General features: G+C 38.9%; 1 protein-coding gene across 1 annotated transcript in view; it reads left to right on the forward strand.

The window, feature by feature from the left end:
* LOC109478264 (testican-2-like) overlaps nt 1-23,528 on the forward strand; it is a 38,430-nt gene extending 14,902 nt beyond the window's left edge. Inside the window, exons 3-13 of the mRNA XM_019779720.1 lie at nt 13,192-13,273; nt 14,420-14,519; nt 15,736-15,774; nt 16,130-16,223; nt 16,452-16,521; nt 18,223-18,384; nt 18,832-18,924; nt 19,242-19,457; nt 20,503-20,574; nt 20,957-21,088; nt 22,093-23,528. Coding sequence (XP_019635279.1) covers nt 13,192-13,273; nt 14,420-14,519; nt 15,736-15,774; nt 16,130-16,223; nt 16,452-16,521; nt 18,223-18,384; nt 18,832-18,924; nt 19,242-19,457; nt 20,503-20,574; nt 20,957-21,088; nt 22,093-22,280 — 1,248 coding nt within the window. The 3' untranslated portion in view covers nt 22,281-23,528. The remainder of the gene's footprint in view (nt 1-13,191; nt 13,274-14,419; nt 14,520-15,735; nt 15,775-16,129; nt 16,224-16,451; nt 16,522-18,222; nt 18,385-18,831; nt 18,925-19,241; nt 19,458-20,502; nt 20,575-20,956; nt 21,089-22,092) is intronic.
* Nucleotides 23,529-23,835: the final 307 nt, after the last annotated feature.

The following is a 23,835-nucleotide window of genomic DNA, read 5'->3' on the forward strand; positions in this document are numbered from 1 at the left end:
CTCTTTAGGCATTGTGTTCCATCTCAGGTGTCTCTTGTCACACCTGAGAAAGTCAGGTATTAAATGTCATGGCTATGGGTGAAGAGAAAGGTCAGATCATCCTTGTGGTGAATACCTGCTAGGTTGTTGCTAGACTGAGAGAAAGCAAGTCCTTTCGTGACAAAATACGTCCTTAAATCTGAGGAGCATCTTCTTTAAAAGTCTGAGTACCACATACTGATTGTACATGTATCTAAGGGGGTGGAGTACACTTCCTTAGTAAAGCCGAGACAGAATATCACCTAATGCTGGGCTCTTTGCACAAGCTTTGGTATCTTCTGAGTCAGACACTGATAAAGTTATCAGCATGCACAAATGAGGATGTTTCGAAGCCAATAAGTCATACACTACTTTTACACATCTCAGGTAGAGCTTTTAATGATGGATATTATGGATAATTGGTGTCAATTCTCATAAACTCACCACGTACCCTTAGACTGTCGTATATAAAAGGTAAAAGAGATTTACTAAATGCAGCAACTGTAATGACTAAATGAGTCTTGATAACACTGCTTGTGGTGATAATTAGGGTACTTAGTGGAATGTGGAGAGTTTTTACTATCTTTTTTTAGACAAGCTTCCCCAAGATTAGGATAGTTCCTTTTGTATAGTATCAAAGGAAACATCTGAAGATGTACCAAAATAGTTGGTGTGGAATTTTTCAGAGCTTCTTTATCCACCTGGGATCTGAAAAGTTGTGGCTTGATGTTGCTGTCCAAGTCTGACTGAATGATAGATGATACATGTCGACTGTGGTAGTAAATCAGCAAATATCAGACATGCAAAGACATGTAATCCCCTCTGGTCATTGTTTGATCATGCTGAAGACCTGACAATTGGTGATTCTCCAGTGATACTAACCGAATAGATAACTGTAATTTTACGTCCGACATGCCGTGATCAAAGACTGCCATTGGCTTGTCTATTTCAGTTCCTATTTGATCTCTCTGTGTGACTATGAGACATGAGTGGCCGTGCGTTCGATTCAGGCCCTCATTAGACTCAATACCACCAGCAGTCTGTGAAACAGACAGCCATAATGGCCTTTGAGGCACCACAAGGGGTATGTTTTGACACCACATACAAATAATAGACTAATGTTTGTTTTCCCTGCTGATGAGACCAATTAGGTGATGAATTTACGGCAGACCTCCTACATCAGTAGATAATCAGAAACCCTATTTAGCTCATTGAATATAAGTAAGTAGGTCAATTAGCAATTAGCATGTTACCATATGGTCCTTCTCACTCCCCTGTAATTCCAGCCCAGCAGTCTCCCTAGAGAAATTGATACTTTGTGGAGAACTGAAGGAAGTTTCTAGCATGTGAAGATACTGGCCAGTACTATTAAGTCTTGACAAAAAAATGTTGATAATGATAGTAGTTTTATTCTCCCAGTTTCTGTGGTGACCTTTTATTTCAACATCACAATACCACATACACAAGTTTCGTATTCCTACTGTTACAGTAGTACACAATCCTTTAAACTGCAAACTTCAAAGCACAAAAAAAAACTGTCCACTCCAATTGAAAAACATGTCCCTGCAAAAATAAATGAATTTACAGCAGCGTTTCAATGGTATAGATCCATGGATCATACTCAATGAGAAGAGACATAAGAAGATGAAGAGAAACTCCCTTCAATGAATCATGGGAAGGTAATGTTTTTGTGGAAAGGTTACAGTTCATGCATGGCTGGCAAGCAAGTTGTTTTTGTCCCAGAGTGTGTTGTCAACAAGTCGTGGACATGCACAATTCATCAGAATGGGGGCAAACATGAAAGGAATTAGTGACATTCTGAATTCCTTCTGCTGTCAGCGGTTTTCCTGTTGACAACATCTTACACCAACTAGTAGGCTCGGTAGGACTCAGCAACCATTGAAAATAATGTTCTTTGGACTTGTATCTTCCTTAGATTAAGTTAGATCTCTCTGTTAATGTAGTCCTATTGAAGAATGCTATTTCTTAAATTCAGCTTTCTAGAACAAAAACTGTCCTACTGTCCGGAAATTGTTCCTGTTCCGTTTTTTTCTTAATTTGGATAGTCAGGGTAAAAGGAAAATTGTGATTCCTGACTTTACAGGTCCCTTCTAACTACATCTGGCTCAGTTTTGTGTGCTAACTGCCCCCCATGTACAAATGTATGCTCAAGGGGTAGAGGCACTTAACCATGTGATTGGCATGTTGACATGTGGTTGCACATGTACATAATCTATTTGTTTAGGTGTTTATACTTTAATATATTATGTATACCACTTGATGGATAAAAACATAGAAAATGTCAGTATGTTTTACTGTTAAAGGCCTACTTCAAAGTTTGTAATGACAAGAACAAGAAATGAGAGATTTGCAGACCTCCAGGAAAAAAATGTGCAGTCTTCAGCTTTCTGAATTCCCCCATGACTACCACCATATTCTTGCTGGCTCCATACATGATGATGAGAACTTCTTGTTCACTCCATATCCTCTGTCCTGTTTGACTGCCTGTCAGTCTGTCTGTCAATCGCCAACGTGCTGTCAACCTGCCACATGTCTGGACAAAAAGATACACAAACATGAGTATTGAGCCACTTTGTTGGGCCACTATGAACTTTAGAATGAAGAATGTCATATTACATTGCTTCTGGTGAGAGCACTTGATTCCATAACATTAAGGATTTCCTTTCACATCCGTGGGAGGAAGTTGGGAGGAAGTCTGAAGTTTTAAGAACAAAGTTCAAGTTCTAGCCAACTCAGAATTGGTTTTTCGAGGTAATGTGCTACATGCCCTTTAAGGAGCCAGGCAAGCTTGAAGTAAACAAGATGGACCAAGGAAAATGGAGACCTTTCTAAGGCCAACTTTCATACATCATTACTATGACCTCTAAACCCAGATCGGCCTCACATTTCACAGGCAAGTGGCAAACATCAATACTGGGAAGGGGGCACATGTGGGCATGTGTGGGAAGTCATCACTTCTCAACACAAGGGGTCAATCAGTAATAACTCAGGCAGGGTGGTCCAGTCTTTGGTATTCTGTCAATACATTTACTTTTGTGGCGGTTTTATTTTACGTTAGGAGGAAAAATTAGCCTTCAAGTTGAAACATTTGTGAACAGAAATATCCAAATTCATGAATATTATAGCAATCAATAAATTTTACTTTGAGGGAGACTGGGAATTTCACCATCAACCATCTGTGGAGAAAATTCATGCATAATTCAATCTGTTTTCTCAATTATCCTAACGTTACCAACAATCAAGAAATTTTGTCAATTTGCAAAATCATAGGTCATTGCCAATTATTTCCTCTTCTTGTAGCTGAGGAATTTTGGCCTGAGGGCATATAAGTGACAAGTTTCTTACTTTTCAAGGTTTTTCTTGTTTTGAAGTTACGTTGACTCCAGAGACCATTACCAGTTTGATATATGATGTGAAGTCCCACAACATTGTCTTACAAGTCAGAAACCGCAAGAGAACAGGGAAGATTCAAAGTCATCAATACGTCAATGTCAAGAGCCGCAGTCTAATTATGGCATGTTTTCCCGAGTGACCAACGATGTATGTTGTAAAGGTTAAGCACTGTAACCATGATAGTAACTGCCAGCCTCAAGCAATACAGACATTTACACACAAGTTTGGCTCCACAACCTGCTTTCTCATTGCAGTATGTAACGGTGTTTGTATAAATACTTGCGGAGGCCCACTGGATATATTGGTGATCGGGTAAAATTGCGTGCAGTTTTAACAGAGCGTAATTGAAAGCTCTGTAGGAAATATTGGAAATCAGTGCAGTCTCACGTTCAGTGTCAGATTGCTGTCGGTGGGGAGGAAAAGTGCTGACTGCAAATTACAGTTTTGTATGCGTGTAGAATACCTATTACACTGTACATGTACATGAGCAGTCAGCTGACTAGGATCACCCATTTGTCATTACTTTTGGGTATAGACATATTGTTTTTTAAAGTGGTATGATACGCAACTGAATAACATCATACAATCCCCTCCAGAGTTCAAATACATAGAAAATTTCATGAAAACCCGATACACTTCCTAAAGGTCTGAAATCTCTGATTTCTTTTTAGAACAAATGATATTACAATTATTAAAGGAGAATATAAACCCCTTGTTTGTTGTACTACTGTATATGTAAAAGGCAAGCCCATTGTAACATATAGGATATGTCCATTGGCAGGAATTTACTATAAGACAATCAGACTAACTAAAGTGATGTGATACATGTTTAAAGTATCTAAAATTCGAAGTGAGTTGCATTATTTTAGGTGACCTTGAAAGGCTGGGAGGTGAAACTGGCGAAACAGATTGACTATGTAAGTAGGATTTTCCGCACAGCTCATGCCAATGTCACAGGCAGATAACATTGAATGGATCAGGCTTTACCACAAAATCACCCAATATGATGCATTTCAGTGGGGAAATCCACCTCATATTACATGGTAAGCTGAGTACTTGTATATGGTAATGGTGTCTGCATCAGTAATGAGTATTACACACTTGTTAGCAAATTCTGCATCATTGGAGGCTGTTAATGGATCAGGGAGTTTTAAGGAATACCAATTCTCTGGGACAGGAGAGATTGCCTTGACATGGGGAGGTATCAAGCTTCTTATCTTGCACAATCAAACTTAAAACAAAACTTAGGGTACCAGTAAATGTTTAAATATTTTTATAAGTAACAGTACATGGTTTGCTGGTATATTCCATTTCTGCTTATATAGCCAAAAAATCCTACATATTAAAGGCCACTAGTAACGAGAAAGAATGACACTTTCAATCAACGTCATTACTGCAACTTTTGCCATCACTACCTCATAATAATACTCCTATGCATATTCCCCCTGGCATATAAGGCAAGAGGCATGCATACATACAGCAGGATATTGAAGACAAGAAATGGGATAACCTTTTCTGGGATCTTTCTGGGACCTTTGACCTAGCTTCCTGTCAGTATCCATGATGTGCATAGCATGTGAAAATACAGAAACACAAGCAAACCGCAAAAAAAGACACATCAAGAAGGAAACCTTAATGCATGGTGGTCATGATACCCTGTGGGGGCTGCTTGGCCCAAAATAACCCAAAGCTCTTCTTGCACTGGCTATTTGAATAATTGTGGAGACAGTAGCAAACACAAGCAGAGTGAAAGTGATCTTTAACCAGTTAAGCTTACTGAAGCACTAATATTCCACTGGTTATGACAGGAAAGATAGATGATATGTACTGGTTCATTGTACCAGGGAAATTCCCCTAGCTCTTTATGGTAAGTGCAACGAACAGTGGACCACGAATTTTAATGTCCTGCCTTGAGGACACTTTTGTACATGGTATGCATGTTGGGTAAGTGACAACAGCCCCGGATTCAATCTCTCAACCCCTTGGTCCAGAGGCAGCGTCACTAACCACTGGACTATGCACGCTATATTGTTGTAGAAACCTTTCCCAAGATAATAGTTTTCTAGACTGATCGATAGACCTCATTGTCTGAAAGCATTTTGTCTTCCTTAAATCTTTGGTATGACATTTTATACCTTATTATAGGACTGTTAACTTGAAGGTCATGAAAACCCAAAATACTTTGTGGAATTCTGAAATCACTGATTTCTTTTTTCTGCTTAAAATGAATTAACATGTATGAGCCCATGGTTTAAAGTGATAGAAATAAGATAATTCAAAATCTACAACTCAACTATAACTGTGATTGTTGATGTAGACATCAATATTGTATTTCGATGACTGAAGTCTTTAGTAATTGATTATTCTCATCACGGTTGTGCTCAACTTATTTCCCTGGTAGCTCGCTGCCACCCCAGCAGAAAATCAATATGAACCCTTTTTGTCAGTTTCTTGTCTGCTCCATCTGGGAAATAGATGGCCTTTTCCAGTGACATGGGATAGATTGGCTGTGGGAGGAAGAATTTTGTTGCAATTTCCTTGCCTGACTTGTCCTGTTGAGTAAGTAAGTGCACCTGTTATCCAAGTAGTGATAAAATATCAGCAGTCTCTCGATCTTACAGTGGCCGAGAAAAACATTAAAAGTCAGTTCTTTTAGTACAAAATTGCTAAATACATGTATTATGAAATGGAAAGAATATGAGAGCCTGAAAAGTTTTTTAATAATGGGCAGCTGTGGCATGAGTTTTATATGATAGTATGTGTTGATAATGTTGGTTATTCATATCAATACCACTACAGCCCTCTGTGTATTCCATTTTGAAAGTCATCTGCGATGAGCTGTGGGCTCACTAACATATGCCAACCCTGGGAAACTGCAGCTGCAGACAGATTGTCTATCAGCACGTAATAGAGATAAATGGTAACATTATAGTGGCTATCAAATAGTAATGCACTGTTATTCCAGCAGAGGGCCTTTTACAAGGAAATATTCTGCTTTCTTCTCACAGGAAGCCATGAAACGGTTTCCAGCAAAACTGTCTAGCGTTCATTTCTGCTGGCATTTTTAGGTGATGTTACTGTTGTATCAGCACCGTTACATACAACAGTTATACTATAGGAACAAACTAACTGTGTTACAGCAGTAATTGTGTTATCATTCCAGGACAGACTGGCCGTCTCCTACGTTATAGATTATATTCAGCCTCAACGAGGCAAATGGGAAAAGTATTTTTTTCAGATTATCAGCTTGTATACCAGACTGATCATTTGCTACCGGTTGTCTGATGTTCGTTAAGAAATTTAGTTTTTGCCTCCCCATGACCATTATATCTTCTTGTTGATGATCACACATCCTTGAACTCTATCAGAGAGATACAAAAGGCATGTCTGCCCCAGGACATAGAGGAATTGTAATGAAAAATCAATCACAAGGAATTTTGCAGTTGGAAGCTGTTTTCACACCATATAGCTTAATCAGCACCAAGGACAGCAACAATGAGTTGCTTCATGAGCACAGTATAAGGATTTTATAGGCCATGCTTGTACAAATATTGCACAATTTAGACATAGATATGTATTTATCAGCCTATGAAAACTTTGTGACTCCATTACCAGACTTTTTCTTAAGATTTTGTTGTTAAACTAGTAAGAAAATTTTTGTGACATATACTTTGTTAATGGACCCAACACATGTGAAACTTCACTGCCAAAAGCATATACATGTATATAAATTCCTTCATAAAAAATTGTTACTACACCATTGACTAGAATATCTATGTACACTTTTTAAAGAAAATACAGCAAAGTTCTGTGTTCTGAAGGCTTTACTGGTATCATGTTAACAAGTACTAGTCAGTTAAATAATGACGTACACACATCCAAACTCCCTAACGGTTAGAATGTACGTGGTCTTGTGATATTATAGTGTGTGCAGTGTGTTAAAATTTTCATGTGGTGTGCAACAGTCTGTCTATTACCCTGTAAAAGATGTATGATTGCAGGTCTGATGCCATAAATCTATAAACTGGTACCTTAGGGACTCCCATGCATGTTCATGTCGAGATATTATAGAAGTTGTAGGTTATGGCTAGCAAGGTTGTAATGCAGTGAGATAAGGTCCTATGTAAAATAGTTTCAGCAATATTGTATGGTACGTAGGTCATCACCTGGACTGTGCTTTCCAAGTAAAGTATTCTGTAGAGGGTTTTGTGCTGTAATTGGTTTGCAGAGAGATCAGGAAAGTGTAAAATACTTGTGTCCTTTGTTACTCATAGTTGCAGACAGCAAGTGCACTGTGTTCAGTGATGTTTTATTCAGGATTTATTGGTTAGGAAGTCATTATGTGATAACAATCCGGGAAGCAGTGGTGTGACATTAGGTATTTTAGACAGCCTGTCTGCCTCTCGGTTGGGTTAAGGCAGCCTATGGCATACTATGCGTAGTATTTCATACATATGACAGTAACTTTTGATAGCTTGGTCGCACCACAACTAAACTTCACACAGTTCTAGTAGTACTTGAAACACATTGAATAAACGTTATTTTGTTTTTACTACTTCTGGATTTTTGGGTTAAAAATCAACATTTTGGTTAAAAAACAGCTGTTCACTTTATGGCTTTACGCGCAAGTGGTAACAACACCTTTCATCATGATATTTTACAAGTAGAAAGCCAACCCCCTATTTATTATTTTTATCCGAGGCTATTTTGTTTAAAATGAGATTTACATTGTTTTTTGGGCCAAAAACGACAGAAACAGCTATTTTTCTGTCATTTTCCGTTAAAAAATCGTCACAGTTAAAAAATATCGACTTATATGCAAAATAGCCTCGGACAATTTTGATAAAAAAGTGATAATACGTAAACATGGATTACTCTAAAGATCATTTATGTTGTTTTCAGCTGCGCGTAAACCCGTCTAGGTCCTACTCTGTGAATAAAATGCGTAACAACGCGGGTTTACAGGGGAAACATACAAATGACCGCCGGTAACCCCGAATTCGAACACGCGTTCTATTCGAATGACGTCATATCGAACATGGTGGAACATGATTCGGGTTCGAAACATGTATGTGGCAATCGTGCAGACACACGCCCGAACTCGAACATGAATATCAGCCTAGGCCGCCTTAAACCAACCGAGCTGTGCATCCTGGGAATGTTCATTGTGCAAGTGATAACCAGGTTTTCTCCATATAGTTTGTGAGATTGGCAGGTCTCTGGAGGTTACATGTATAATAGAGACTTGAAGCAGTTACCTGGAAACAGTGTTCAGTACTGTGGATAGGGTCGTGATAACAGTTTATTCATCTGGAAACATTGTTCAGTACCAAGGACAGGACCCTGGTACTGTCACATTTGTCTGGAAACATTGTTAGATACAGAGGACAGAGCCCCTATTCTGTTGCATGTGCCTGGAAACATTGTTCAGCACAAAGGACAGGACCCTGGTACTGTTGCATTTGTGTGGAAACATTGTTCAGCACCAAGGACAGTGCCCTGATATCGATAACACTGATTTCTCTGAAAACACTGTTCAGTACCAAGGACAGGGCCCTAATACTTTATTTCTCAGAAAACATTGTTCAGTACCATGGACACACCCTAATACTGACACTACCTTCATAATAACACCCAAAAGATTAGAGAATACATTGTGTAAATGTAACTACATGTACAGTTGGTAACAGACACGTAGGGTGTTCATAGACTTTAGATGATTATTATCTGCATTGTAGATGTACAATATAGTTGTAATTATAATTCAAGGCTTTCAGATTTGGTAAGTAGGTTACCTTGTAGATAATTCTTGTCACTTTTTTATCCTATAACTTAAACCATGCTTGTATCTTGATATCTTGACATCTACGTAGGGAAAGCTTCTGAAAAGTTGTCAAGACATGAAAGCCTGGATGTTGGGGCAACCTGGATATAGGACAGTTATGCCAGTTGCTGAAGAAGAATTAAGCCATCATGGCATTTCTGGGCCAGACTGCAAAATCAATCACAAACAATCCATCAAAAAGCAAGCAGAACAGTGGATCTGGAAGCCATAACAAGGCTAACTTAAATCAGAGCCAGTTCATAACCTGACCCAATGGGTTTCCGATATTTACAGTGAAGGGTTATCTGTCGAAGTACCTCATTAGGGTCTGCCTGTGCATTAGGTACCATCTACTTAGAAGCAATATTGCTACAGTAATTTACAGAAACCTATCCCCGCCATATCTTCTCTCTCGTGTTCTTATAACAAACCAGAAATCAGAGATTTACACATCTGGAAAGTACATACATGTAGAGTTGTTGGGCTGGAAGGCTGGAAGGAAGTGATGATGGAACATGGACAGGATCACCGAAAAGCTCACCATAAGGCCACACCAAGTTGATTTGTGGTTCTCGGATTTTTTCAGAAAAAATATGAAGCGACAGGGTGAAAAAATAAAAATAAAAACAGGCCAAGGCATACTATGATAGCTCCAAATGCTGTGATAGGAGCCATGATGTCAACATACCAGGTTGGTTTGTAATTCCAACAATGAATTAGCACTGCATTGAAAGATGGAAAAACTGTAACAACTCTTAAGAGAAGGGACTCCCTTAACTGTTGGGGCCAAAACATGAGCAGTTTGGAATGATATAGAGCCCGAATTTTTTATCATTTTTTTTTTTTTTTGCAAATCAGAAAAAAAGGAAGGGGGCGAATCCGAGAACCAACAAATTAAATTGGTGTGGACTAAAACAAGAAATTCATAATTCAAAATACTTCTCAGAGGTCTAAAATCATTGATTTCTTGTTATTTTATCGCTATTTTTTCTCACAGTTCAACTCATCATCTAGCCATGCATCTTTGCCTGTTTCTTAATCAATTGCGCCTTCAGAGCAGATCATTATAAACATGAAGGGCAATCAGAGTCCCATGAGTACATGCTGATTTATTAGCTGATCCGGTACCACTCCGGAGTAGATGGCTGGATGCACAATTTGGAAGATTATTTTGATTGAAAAGCTGTTGATGTTATTGCAGGCATGGGTGGATGATGGAGAAAGCCATCAAAAGTTATTGGTTCAGTACACAAGGTGGGCCATGGTGTTTGGAAGATGAATTTATGTGCACCTCTTAAAAATTGAGGAGAGTTGGTAATAAACAAGACTGATGTCCAAATGAAATCGACCCCAAACATCTATCATACTTCCATGTTATTAAGGCCTGTTCAAAAATGTCTTAAACATCTCAATATGCAAAATGTGCATACTTTGGGATTACAGTTTTAAATAGATTTCTTTAAATTCACCTTTTCTTCTAGTTATAGGGTATTCAGAAGAGATATGAGAGTTGCTTTCACATGTACTATGTAGATGTTGCATAGAACAAAATACTCACTATTGCTCATATTGCTACATGTGATGTGGAAAACAAAACTACTACAAAGCAAATCCACCCTAGAACTTCAAGACCGTATATAAACAACAGGTTGACAAATGAAGCCATGAGCCAGCAGAAGATGCCTAAGCCAGGTAGTCCAGGCTAGGAGGCACTTCAGCGCTGTGGAGATTCCATATGTGATGTCCTCCATCAAATTACCCAGAGTCTAATGGAAGGTGGCATTTCAGGAAGCACAGGAAGACAATTTGGCTCTTTATAATGATCAGAACACATTATCAGACCTTGTCTATATTACTTTGGAGAGTTCTTATAATAATTGCTAATGCCACATAAAAGGTATCAAGAGAGGGCTAGATAGTTGAGAGTCACTTGTCCAGCTTTAGAGGTAGATCCTGAAATGGAGTTTGTACTTTAAACAAGTACAGCCTGAAGCATCATAGATTTTTGTGGTGCTAGAAGGAATCACAGTCCCTGTATAATTCATGATGTTCATCTGAAAATGTCCAGATATCTATACAAATCACTGGTATATCACAGGTTGGCCTTTAACTGTGTGTTGATGTTCAGCTGATACATCTCTTACAGTTGTAAGATATATGATGATTGCAGTAAAAAACCTGAGGTAAAATGTCCCCTCTTTGGCCCTTCTATTGTAGGAGAAGCTTCTAGAATACCTGCTTGTATATAGCAAATGTCATCACAATCCATCAATAGGTTCTTGAAGTATGGTGACTGGAGTGGGTCTGAAACACACACTTACACACACACAGGCAATGTGTACACAGACAAATGCACACGTGCACACACACACGCACGCACACACGCACGCACGCACACTCACACACACACAAACACACACACACACACACACACACACACACACACACACATACACACACACACACCAGAAACAATAACTCACAGAGGTAGCTAGCAAACTCTATAAAACATTATATTACAAAGTATAAAGTTAAAATTACACTGATTTCTGATTAGCTTTAAAGCCAGTAAAATACATCACATTATCCATGAATGTCACTGATTTCTAACATTAAAGGATGATAGATTAATTGTATCACAGTCTCTTTAAGATAGGTCAGAGACCTCGTTTGCAAGGCCAGTCCCCCACAAGAACCCGTCTCAGGATGGCATTGAGTTCATTTGGAATGCACCGGCATGATTAGGCGATAATGGAAAAGTCCTCAATCCTTCACAAAAGCATCATCCTCTTGGAGCCACTGATAATGGTTCACATAAATCAAAGTCATTTCAAGGCTTGGGCTACAGACCCTCCATAGATCTTTTGTTTTTTCCTCCTTCTTTGGTTCATCAAATGTCTACACGACAGTTCCTGTTTAAAAAGAGTGTATCATAATGTTGTAAGAGAAAGAACAGATTAATCTTGTAACATTACATGACATGTATATTTTTGTGTAAAACGTTAAACCTTTCCATAACCATTCTACTAGTCATGCAGTTGCATGCAGTTTATATGCATGCAAAGTATGATACTGTTTGATAAAACAAAATCGTTTTCAGAAATTAGTAGCCATTCTGTGTTTTGTAACTTTTTGTCTTAATGGAATCTGAATATAGTTTCAGCAATATTAAACTCAGCAGGAGCAAAAATATTCTTTAAAGCCTTTGAGTACTCCCTTTGCATATAGAGGCATCTCTTGGTCTGGACCTGACCCAGGGTCTTATACTAAAGTGCAAAGGTGTAAATGTTAATGGGTTTGTTCTTATTGCTTTTTTGGCAAGATCAATTGGATGACTGAACATTTTAGTGTTGGGAAACTTTAATTAAAGGAACACTCAAGTTAGATGGAGGGTTTATTTCCCCACAGTTGATTTACATTTAATGAGTACATAATCATTACACTAAGAATTTCACTTGTACGACATGCGTTTTGTAAACAATATCCGTATATGACTGCTCCCATGCAAACCCTATCCATGCCATGCTTGTACAATCATGTATTTCTTCTTACTTCATTATTGTCCTTAATAGAATTTGTTGACAAGAATTTTGCCAGAGTCACATGGATGCTGCATCAGTTTTTTCCATTTCCATTAAAACTGTAGAAATGTTGCATAGCTGATAGTGCAAACAGTTTTTCTTATGCTACGTGGATGAAGGTTAGACATCCAGGTACTAAACGATATTCAAAAACAAGTCAAACTCTACTACTGGATAAGTTACAGAGATTACTTCCGGAAGTATCATGTGACATCCGTCACAGACTCTTTTTCAGCATCACTAAAATGAACTGAGAGAATAAGTTGACACTAATCACAATGTTTACTAATGATCACTAAGTTTATCTCATCATTTATTAAATATATGTTTTCTTGTTGTTCTCTTTCTGTACAGAACACAGATGATGAGGACCTGACCAGGGACACCTGGCAGCCTGAGATAGCTGTGGATGATGCTGATGCAAACTTTGTTCAGGGTAAGGCCCAGTCATATTTGGTGTACGATTGTCATGGGATTGCACATGCAAACTTTGGTTGACCTTGTTCTTTTGGCCATTGTAGTAGTCTCTAAATGAGTCTTTCCTTTGCACAGACAACTGCCCTGCGTGCTTGTGCCTGTGCCTACTCCAATGAAGTATTTAGATTACAACACCCTTTCCTTTAATCATGGGAACATTAACTATGAATAAAAACCACATATGATTCGACATATGACATGTACTTGACCCCTCCAGGGCCCTTCATCAGCACAGTATACTGCCTGTAGAGTCCAATGTCAGGCGGAAATGTCATAAAACCCCTGCATGTGAGGGATGGTGTCAAAATTATTTCCTCGTTTTACGTCCCTGAGGGATAAGCAGCAGCCGAAAGCGACATCTGTCTTGTCAGTCCACGCCGAGCACATCGACCGCAGCCCATTAAAACCTCCTCTCACCTTTGCTGTCTATAATGAGGAAGTACCCCCATGCACCTGCTCACTAATCTATATCACACAACGTCAGGAGGGCCCGTATCAACTGTCATGTTGGACGGGATTTTTGCTGTAATGGAATCATTGATTGGACATGATTGTTGCTAGAGACCTTCCTTCTCGAAGAGCAGAAAAAATATGCACAGTTAGCAGAAAAAATATGCAGCTAAGTCTTAAAGAATAGCGATTGCTGTCAAGTATTCCTAAAGTTCTGCTATGTGGTAATGGCTTGCTATTACTGTGCACAGCGCAGTAAGGCTTCCATACCTGTGCCTGATAACACACACCAAGAATATATTTCATTGGTAGATGGCACAGTGCCCCTTGGATCAGTTAGTGGTTGAGGATTGTGATGTTAAGCTGCAGCCTACAACTCTTCAACATTGAAAAAATTTAGTTGGCATTGGGCCCACTGTGCTTAATGTGCGGAAATGTGTGATGTGTTTTCTTCACTGCATGTAACGTTACCATTACTCTCAATATCTATATACATATAGTTATATAATAATTATGTAGTAATTCTTGACACTAGACTAATCAAAATTTTGCAGATTGCTTTTGTTTTCTTATGATTGAGGGGTTTTGAGGAACAGGCCAGTACATGTACTTATGTTGGATAATTAGAGTCTGACAATAGGTGCTTTACCTACAGAGGACCCGTGTCGCTGGGTGAAGTGTGGCCGACACAAAGTCTGTATGCCCAGCTCTGACGGGTCTGTGGAGTGTATCAGCAAGAAGAAGCTGGGCAATGGGTGAGTCATCTCTTTCTCAGTAATAAGCTGTTTCATGGTTTGAATTGTTCATGCTCAATGTGGGTCATATGTCAGAGTTTAAGGCCCCTGAGATATATACAGTATGCAAAAAATGTTGTTTAGACAATAAATTGTCTAGACAATCAAACATGGTCTAGACAATAAATACAAGTTTTGACATCACACCTGAGTGTGTAGTTTAAACTACACATGTATGAACTGGCTCATAGAAAATTCAATGGTCTGTTTTTCGCCAGCACAGCAAAGAAATCACTTCACATTGAGGACAATCACTTGGCAATAGAAGGCAATTTAAAGATAAAGATAGAGTATTGGTTGCCAAAAAAGGATTTTAGCTGCTGGCAGAATTGCAGGCTGTTGGAGCGGAACAAGACCATATGGCCGGGGGGTCAAGTCAATCAGATAGGACACGGAGGCTCTTTTGTGTTATGACTCACTTATATCCACATATTGCTTTGATTGGCTAATATGGTCAGAACAGGGTATGTTTTGCCAGCAGGGTTATTAGGGCTAGTCGAACTGACTTTCAAAAGCTTCAGATCTGCTACTGTAAGTGTATACATTCCTAGCAAATTATTCCTTCGGAATCCAGATTCAGACAATAACTGCTATTAAGGCCCCTTTTCCAGTAGATGGTGATCACTGGGCAACCAAAATCAGATTTGTATTTCTTTTTTTTGTAATTCGAATATGAAGTACATGTATGATTGCATATGATTTAAAAGACAACTTACAGAGCACAAAAAATGTTTTTAAAATTCTTTTATTTTTCAAGGTGAATTTTGTTGAGTGGTCTGTCAAATTTTAGGTGACTCATTGGTTGCTCATCAGAGTCAGCCTCTAGTGGAATTGGAGTGTAGTAGTCTCCAACACGAAATGGGATTTGAAGCTCCGTGTACTTCCACACCAATTATCAGAAATGCCACAAGAGACACGACTGAATATAAGTCAGGTGACACTTGATGGGATTTCGACACACCCTTCATATTAGTCTTTCAGGAAATGTTGCGGGATCTCGGACGCAGACTCCATATTAGTCACACAAATTGATGCGGGGTTTAGGAGCTGCTGTCATCTCGGTACTCTGAAATATAGTGGGATTTTTGAGGATGGCTTGACATGGCAGACAGTAATGACATTGCCAGGGCAATAGCTGGAGGGCAGGAGTAACACATAATTTGGTTGTCGCCCACAGGAAGAAGTGGTCCAAGTACCAAGAGAAGAAGAAGGACAGGTACATGTATTTTGTTTGACTGTTTGTTTTGGTAACTGCCTTAAACAGATAAGTAAGTACAACTTAAGAAACAATAAGACTGGAAAATAAAGTTTGATTAACTCACGCTGAGATAGACCTCTACACTTTTCAATAATTGTGGTGGGATTTCTAAGGTGTTCAAGGTGTGACTCTCCTCAAACATGGGACCGCCAGCTTAAAATACATCTGAGAAGCTTGGCATACTCATTTTCACCATAAGTACTAGTGAGGAAACAGATAAAAATTCCTTTCCCAAGATTGTGAGGTTGGGCCAGCTATGAACCCTCAAGATTCTACGTCAACAACCCTAACCACAAGACCACTTTCACACCAGGTATGGCTGCACTCCATGCCCAGTTGTACGCCCTGAACCAGTCTGTGGCACTGACGGCGTCACCTACTCCTCAAAGTGTAAACTGGACTATCAGGTACGTGGCAGGGGCTGTCCATCCCTTTAAATAAAAAAAAAACTTATGTGTTGTGATATACATGTATATCACTCCCTTCTTGTGATTGCAGAAGGGACAGCTTAGAATAAAATGTACTTTATGTCTTCCAAAATATTTGAGGCATAGTATTAACAATTTTGTTCAATATCGTGATGTACAAAATGTATGAACATGAATGACGTAATCTCTACTTAAATGTGTCCACAGGCTTGTGTGTCTGGCAAGGATATCCAGGAGGAGTGCACTGGCAAATGCCCCTGCAAACCCCAGATCCCAGGTACACACAGAATGTGTGGGATTGTCTCACTGACGTAATATTATTTTAGACAATTTTGTAAGGATCACCATTTAGTCATTACCTACAATGTATATGTCAAGGTAGAGACTGCAATCTAGCAGTACAGCCAATTGTATGAGTAGAGATCCTGGTCGGAATTTCTGTCAACAGAGACGACATTGATCAGGATACCGTACTAGGTAATGTGTAATTGTGGTGGTGTCACCAATTTGGATTCTTAAAAATTTTAAGTCAACATTCATTGATCTGAAGTGGTAGAATAAAATGTTAAATTTCTTGTTAAATGTTGAAAATATGACATCTAATATCTCCTGAGTCCTTTTTACATCCTTTTCATCATCACTTAACACATTCTGTATTATAAAACTTGTGTTGTTTGAAAAGTTCTTTCTCTCAACATTGCACCAGTTTGTACATACATGTATGTGTAAATATACTGTTATGTTGGAGTAGAGTTCCAGTCACATTTTGTAATTGCACCTCATCTTCTTATTGTTTCACCACTTTCTGTTGTTACTAAATTTTCTTTCTGTATGTCTATTTTGTTTTTTCCAGATTCGTTTTCTGTCAAATCCCAAGATCTGACCATTGACCCCAAAGCCCAAGCTAGCTTTATGCCTAACAAAAAGTCATTCTATAACAAGCACACTGATAACCTTTTCTCAAAGCAGTCCTACTACAAGCATCTGTCTGCAAAATATGCTCCTGCTAGTTACTATCCTTACGGCGGCAAATTTGGAAGCAACTATAAGTCGAAATTTAAGTATGGAAGTTACTGGTCAAAACCGTTTGTCACCAAAAAAGTAGTGTTAGAAAAACTGTATAAACCAAAGTATGAAAGTTTCCAGAAAGATATCATTAAGAAGGAAATGTATACCAAAAATCTACCAAAAGATAAGATTTTAGATGTACCAAAGTTTGCTGTAGAAGAAGACAATTCTAAGAATGAAGTAAGTTATTATAATAGCAATCCTATAGAGATAAAGAATAACATTCCAAATTCAATTGCATCTGTCTCAACAGATACTAAACAGCATAGCCATTTTAAAGTAGATGCCCTTAAACAAACCACAATGTCCAACAAAATTTCTGAAAACTCACAACTTCATGAGGATGTTGCCAAGAACCCTCTAGACTCATTCAATAATCTTGAAGAAAAGAAGTCTAGTGCAATGAAACCAAACTTGTTCATCCCCAAAAAAGACAAGAAATACGTCTTACACAAAATGGTGGGAGAAATAGAGGATGTTAAGATTGATGCAACAGAGAAACAGAAAATTATGAAAGAATCTAAGTATCCCAAGGGAAAGATGGTTGGCGGTATTGAAGACACAAACTATGCAGATGTAGAGGGGTATAGAATACCATCAGGAGAATCTGATGGTGTAGTCTATGCCTATGTCAAGTTTCCTACTTATGAAACTGATAGCATAGACTTCAGTATAGAGAAGAAAGATTTCAGCACTTTTCCAGTGAGCTATCCTAAGGTGACAACACTCCAAAGAGACAATTTTGTAGGGTTAGAAACTGAAAAATACAGTAAACTTCCTGCTGTAGAAATCCGTAAGGAGCTTGTGCCAGTAGTAGAGGAGGAGCCTATAGAGGATGTGATAGTAGGAGGAGAGAACATTGCTGCGCCCTCACTAACAGTTCATGCTGCCCCCAACCTCCCCCCTGCAGAGAGGAGTGAGATCATCACGCCTGACGAGGTTCAGTTCCAGGCACCGCTGGAGGACCACATCCCGCTGGACCCCGCACAGGAGGCGGACGATGATGATGATGAAGATGAAGATGTTGATGATGATGATGATGAAGAGGAGGAGGATGAGCCTGATAACAAAGGTGTGACATCTACATACATAAATACTACAAAGTTTGTTCAACCAAAACCAAGTGACATATGTTCATTGTGACCATCATATCCTTCAAACTACAGGTACAACAGCATCAAATTTGTCATACCGGTACTGTCATTTGTAGCTGTATCAGTTGGTGGTATAAGTCCTCCATCTCCCTATTAAGGATTCACTAAAAGATGTTGACATACCGGTATACACATTGGGGAGTGATGGGGTCTGGAATGGGTTGGCAGCTGGTTGGGAGTAAGTTAGCAGTGGTTGTGGCATAGTTGGGTGTAAAATTTTTAAATGTTAGTATCTTTAAGAGAAAAACGAAGACATTTTACAGCAACGCTGGGTCAATGCTTTCAGTGTAATAAAGAAGTAGGAGATCACTGGCTTAGACAGTTTGTATGAGTGGCTAACAGTTTGTGTTTAATTTGGTCTTCAGTCTGCAGCACTGAGGAACTAGAGGACATGGGCAACCGCCTGCTGGAGTGGTTCAAAGTGCTCAGGAAGAACGACGAGAAGGAAAAGCCTGACAGTAAGTAGATCACACAGACAAGGACTTCCTACACCCAGGCCCAGAACTCAGTGTTGTATAACGTGTAATGGTTGACTTTGTCAGACAGACAACCCAAATAATGATGGTTATTTGACTGTGCTTCCACAAAATTGTACAGTAAAAATAAAGTGTATTTCATATAGACCCAGGCTCAACTCAGTGTTGTGTAATAGTTGACTTTGTCAGACAGACAAGCATTGTCAAGTGATGATGGATGTAATTATTGCCTGTGCCTCCTCAACATTGTACAGTAAATACCACAACACATTTTGTACTGAACCATATTTTCCTCACAGCCACCAAGAACGTACAGATATGCTACGAGCCGGCTGTGGGCTGGATGTTCAGCAAGCTGGATGTCAACTTTGACCTGTTCCTGAGTAAGAAGGAGCTGTCGCTGATCGAGTATGACGAGTACGAGCACTGCATCACGCCCTTCATCGACAGGTGTGACCGCATCAAGGACGACATTCTCTCAGCCAACGAATGGTGCTCATGTTTCGAGGAAGCCAGTAAGAAACCTGTTATTTTATAGAAATAATCTTTTTGAATATATTACAAGAACATTCCTATACTTCCAATCCTTGACTAATATTGGAAAATTCATCTTTCTTATGCTCAATCACATCCTGTATTAAATAAACCCATTTCAAATTATATTTTTGATATCACAAAGAAATGAGAAGAAGCAGAACCTCTGTATTACAGTAGTTTTAGGGCTGATGTAGATTAGTATCAGTAGTCCTGTTTGTATTACAAACATGTTTATACCTTTTGATCTGTTCACCTGTACTTAGTCCGATAGGGCATGAATAAAGGGTTAATGCACTGCCCCGAGTTGTATATGGTGTCATAACTGCATGAGCAGCTGCCATAACCACCGAATAAACCACCGTGTGAGCGAAGCGAACGAGGTGGTTTATGAGGTGGTTATGGCAGCTGCCCATGCAGTTATGACACCATATACAACGAGGAAAAGGCAGTGCATTAAAATTATTATCATATAGCCTATCCAAACTGTCAATCAACACAATTCCTGTTTGAAATACAACAGCTTTAATATATATACATACATAAAATACATTCGAATATATTATACGCTTTAAAACAAATATGGATAATTTCATTTAATGCAAATTGTAGTTTAAATGAAGCTAAACAAAAAAGTTTATTGGACAGAAAAATGCTACAAAGGTTTACAGAAAGAGTCGCATGCCCCTATACCCTATAACATAATGGTATCAGCCATAACACGACATGTGCTGTTATTCCGCCATAACACCACATGTGCTGTTATCGGGAAATAACAGCACGGGTATCCGGGCCTCTGATTGGTCCACGCCGTCCGGCTATATGATAATGTACAATAACGGTTATCTATCTATTTTATGATTGCTGATTATGCATGCTGTTCTCAAGCAAGTGTGAAAGACTAGATACCAGCTTTTAGGTAAATCATATTAGCATTGTCATTAATTTGTACTGAAGAAAGAAAACCGCTGCAAATGTTTCAAGATGTACAGTAGCCTGTAACAGTTGTTTCTTTGCTGCCATTAGAACCACCATGCTTTGCTGAACTGGACAAGGTTCCTGTGGCAGAAGTGAACGGACAACGGAAGTTCTTGTTGGGTGAGTCCTTCGTGGAAACATTTCAAATTCATGAATTTGACATACTATAGTGTTGGTAAGCTCAGTATAAGACATGTATATCCAAGTCCTTTTGAAGTGTCAGTCATCAAGTTAAGTTTTTATTGAAGATCACATCTTGCAAGACTAGAGGTCCTATTGAGAACAAAATATATGTAAATGGGTAAGGAAATTTGTACTCATCATCATTAGATAATTTTTGTATTATGTTCAAGTGTAAAACATGAGAATGAACACTGATCTGCCTGATTGCCTTGTCTTGCTTTTTGAAGGTCGTCACCGTTGTTTGGTTCAAACCTAACTGGTTCAAGGTCACTTTCAATTGAAGCTTATCTCCAAAATCCTCTGTTTCTCACCACCACAGGTGCGTACATCCCTCGGTGTGCTGAGGACGGTTACTACATGACAGAGCAGTGCAACGGCCCGTACTGTTGGTGTGTGGACAAGCACGGCCATGAGCTGGAGGACACACGTACCCGGGGACATGCCGTCTGTGGTACGTTTTCTTGGCTCTCAGATTTTTTTAAACCCTGTAAATACCTGCTTAAAGTACGCATTTTGATCAAATTACACACCACGGATTTCGGGCCTGTTGGAGACAAATCTGCCAACCTGAAATGTCAATTGAAAAAACTGAAATAAATTATGCACCCCAACTTTGGCGAGACATGAGGCACTTTTTAGATTTTGAAAAATTCATCGGACATTTACGGTATACTGAACTGGAAAAACATGATGAAAGCAAAACAAAGGGTGATGACCAGTTTTATGGTTGACTCAGTTTTTCATTGATAGTGAAAGCCCTGGTAACAGTACCCTACCCTCTACAGTCATACATCGTGTGTTCTTCACAAAATACTGGGATGATGAGGGATTATAAAGTTCTTGTTGCATGCAGCATTACGTAATATTTACAAAGTGCAGGAGGCTAGAGGTCTGGAAAGGTTACCTTGTAAAGAGCACATCTGCCAGAGTGATGAATTAATGTCAGTTCAGCCACATGCAGGTCACGTACCTGTAGTTCAGGATTCACCGCTGTGGCCGGAATGAGAGGTCTTGGAAATCTCAAGATCCTAATGTCAAAGTGTCAGATGGAAATGTACTTAGTGTCACAACCAGCAATTTGGCATCACTCAAACTCAATGGAATAACTGCAGCGCATGCGTTCCTAATGTACGGGATGTACATGTAATCTGTTCATCATTTCTAGAAAGACATTTGAAATGGTGCATTGTGCACTGAAGGGGTCTATGCTTTTATATATGAACCCAAACTGTACCCAGCTGTGAAAATTGATTTATCAATTCATCATGATCTCTGTAAATCTCAGGTTCTAAATGATACCAAAGGACACTAATGACAAGTTCCTCTGTGTTTCGGGATTAAGATTTTGATGACTGTATTTTATGGGTGTATTTCAGCCTCATGCTACTATGTCTATAAAAAAATAAATGGTTTTGTTTGATTGATTGATTGATTGTTTGATTGATTGATTCTCAGATGCTATTGGAGCTGATACTCCTCTAGAAAAGAAAGCTGATGAGGAGGAGGCAGAGGAGGAGGACCAGGTGCCTGAGGAGGAAGAGGAGCCGGAGGAGGAGGATGGGGGTTTTGAGGAAACCACTGATGACGAGGACTATACCGATGCATCTGGAGATGACTATGAAGAGGAGGAAATTGAACCTTAAACACCCTTACTTTACCTTCACAAGCACCAATACCTTTGGCACATGTATATCTGACCCACGTTTATGCAAAATGAAATCAGCATCATGGCAATGATTAGGTCAGGAAACTTTTAACTGAGGAACAACAAATGGTTGGATACAAAATGAATACATAATGCCAAGTAGGTTCCTGAGTGCCAGGATGTACTGTAGTCTTCACTATATTTCCTACCACCAAGTTAAGGGGTTACCGACAGGTCTATGGTCATATCTAGAAGCAGTTTAAGAATCGGGACATTGGCCAGTACCTGTACATAAACAATGTACAAGTTGTGGGGATATGGATTTGTATAGAAACTACAATTGTAGATGCCAACTTTCAAATACCAAAACTGGAAGACGAAGTCATTTTGTAGTATTGAGCTGTAACAGTTGTAGAGTTTGACTCCAGAACACAGGAAATCGTTTTTAGGTTCTATATAAGATTTCTTTAATAAGAGAAAAACCGTTAGACATGGAAGTGTCCGAGAGATGCTTACCACCCAATTATCTTGTACATGTAACTTTATAGTTTATCTTTATATGTAAGCAGGATATATCACTCAAGTCTTGAGATTATGCAACTGTGGATTATGTACATTTTACATCCACAAGCTCCCAGTCACCACCAGTATAGCAAACTGCATTCTTGTAACTAAAAACAGTTTAAATAGAATGTGAGACAATAAGCTGCACTATGAAGTGACGTCTTTCATGCAACAAAGGCTTATGTTATAATTATATAGTAGGCAATTTGGCGTGGACGGATGTATGTTTTGTGATAGTCATCTGGCAAAATGGTTTATCTAAAAGAATTGAGAGTTTGACATAGTTTTAGGCATTTATACATATATTGCATAGACTATTGTTGTCTAGCGACTTTTTGATAGCTGCTACTATTATTTACCTACCTGTGTAGTATAATAATCCTGATTGTTGAAACAGTAAACAATGAAGCCAACATTATGAAGTGCACGCTGCAAAGATTGGAACTCCAGTCAACTAACCATCATGCAACTGTTATATTTACATCACAGTGCATGTTGCGTAGTCTTACAACATGGAATTTTGTGTTGGTCTCCTTTGTACTGAGCTGTGTCTGTCATATGAATATTACCATATGATTGTGAGTATGATTGTGAGAATGTCATTCTTCCTTTTGAGATAAACCTTTCTTGTGTGGTGTTGTTTTAATGTCTTATTCAATAAAAATTAAGGTGATCACATGGGTTAGTGTCTTAGCAGAGGTACTTTGTATCAAGGACATTCTATGTCCAATTGTTGGTGTAGAACGCCACATGAAAAAATTACAGCGTTGAAATTTCTTTTATTCGCAGCATTAATCATTAACTTCTAATGACCATAATCTATTATGATTTATGGCTTTCAGCAATCAAATCACGTATTCTTTGTATGTGAAAGTCGGATATTCATCGTGAAACGGGAAACTCACATATTCACCGAATTTGGCATACGGTTCAAAAGCGCCACATAACAGCTAAATGTATCATTGCAAGTTGTGTATTCTGCACGCGGT

Source organism: Branchiostoma belcheri, unplaced genomic scaffold (genome assembly GCF_001625305.1).
Source record: "Branchiostoma belcheri isolate BF01 breed outbred unplaced genomic scaffold, Haploidv18h27 scaffold43, whole genome shotgun sequence".
Taxonomy (NCBI): domain Eukaryota; kingdom Metazoa; phylum Chordata; class Leptocardii; order Amphioxiformes; family Branchiostomatidae; genus Branchiostoma; species Branchiostoma belcheri.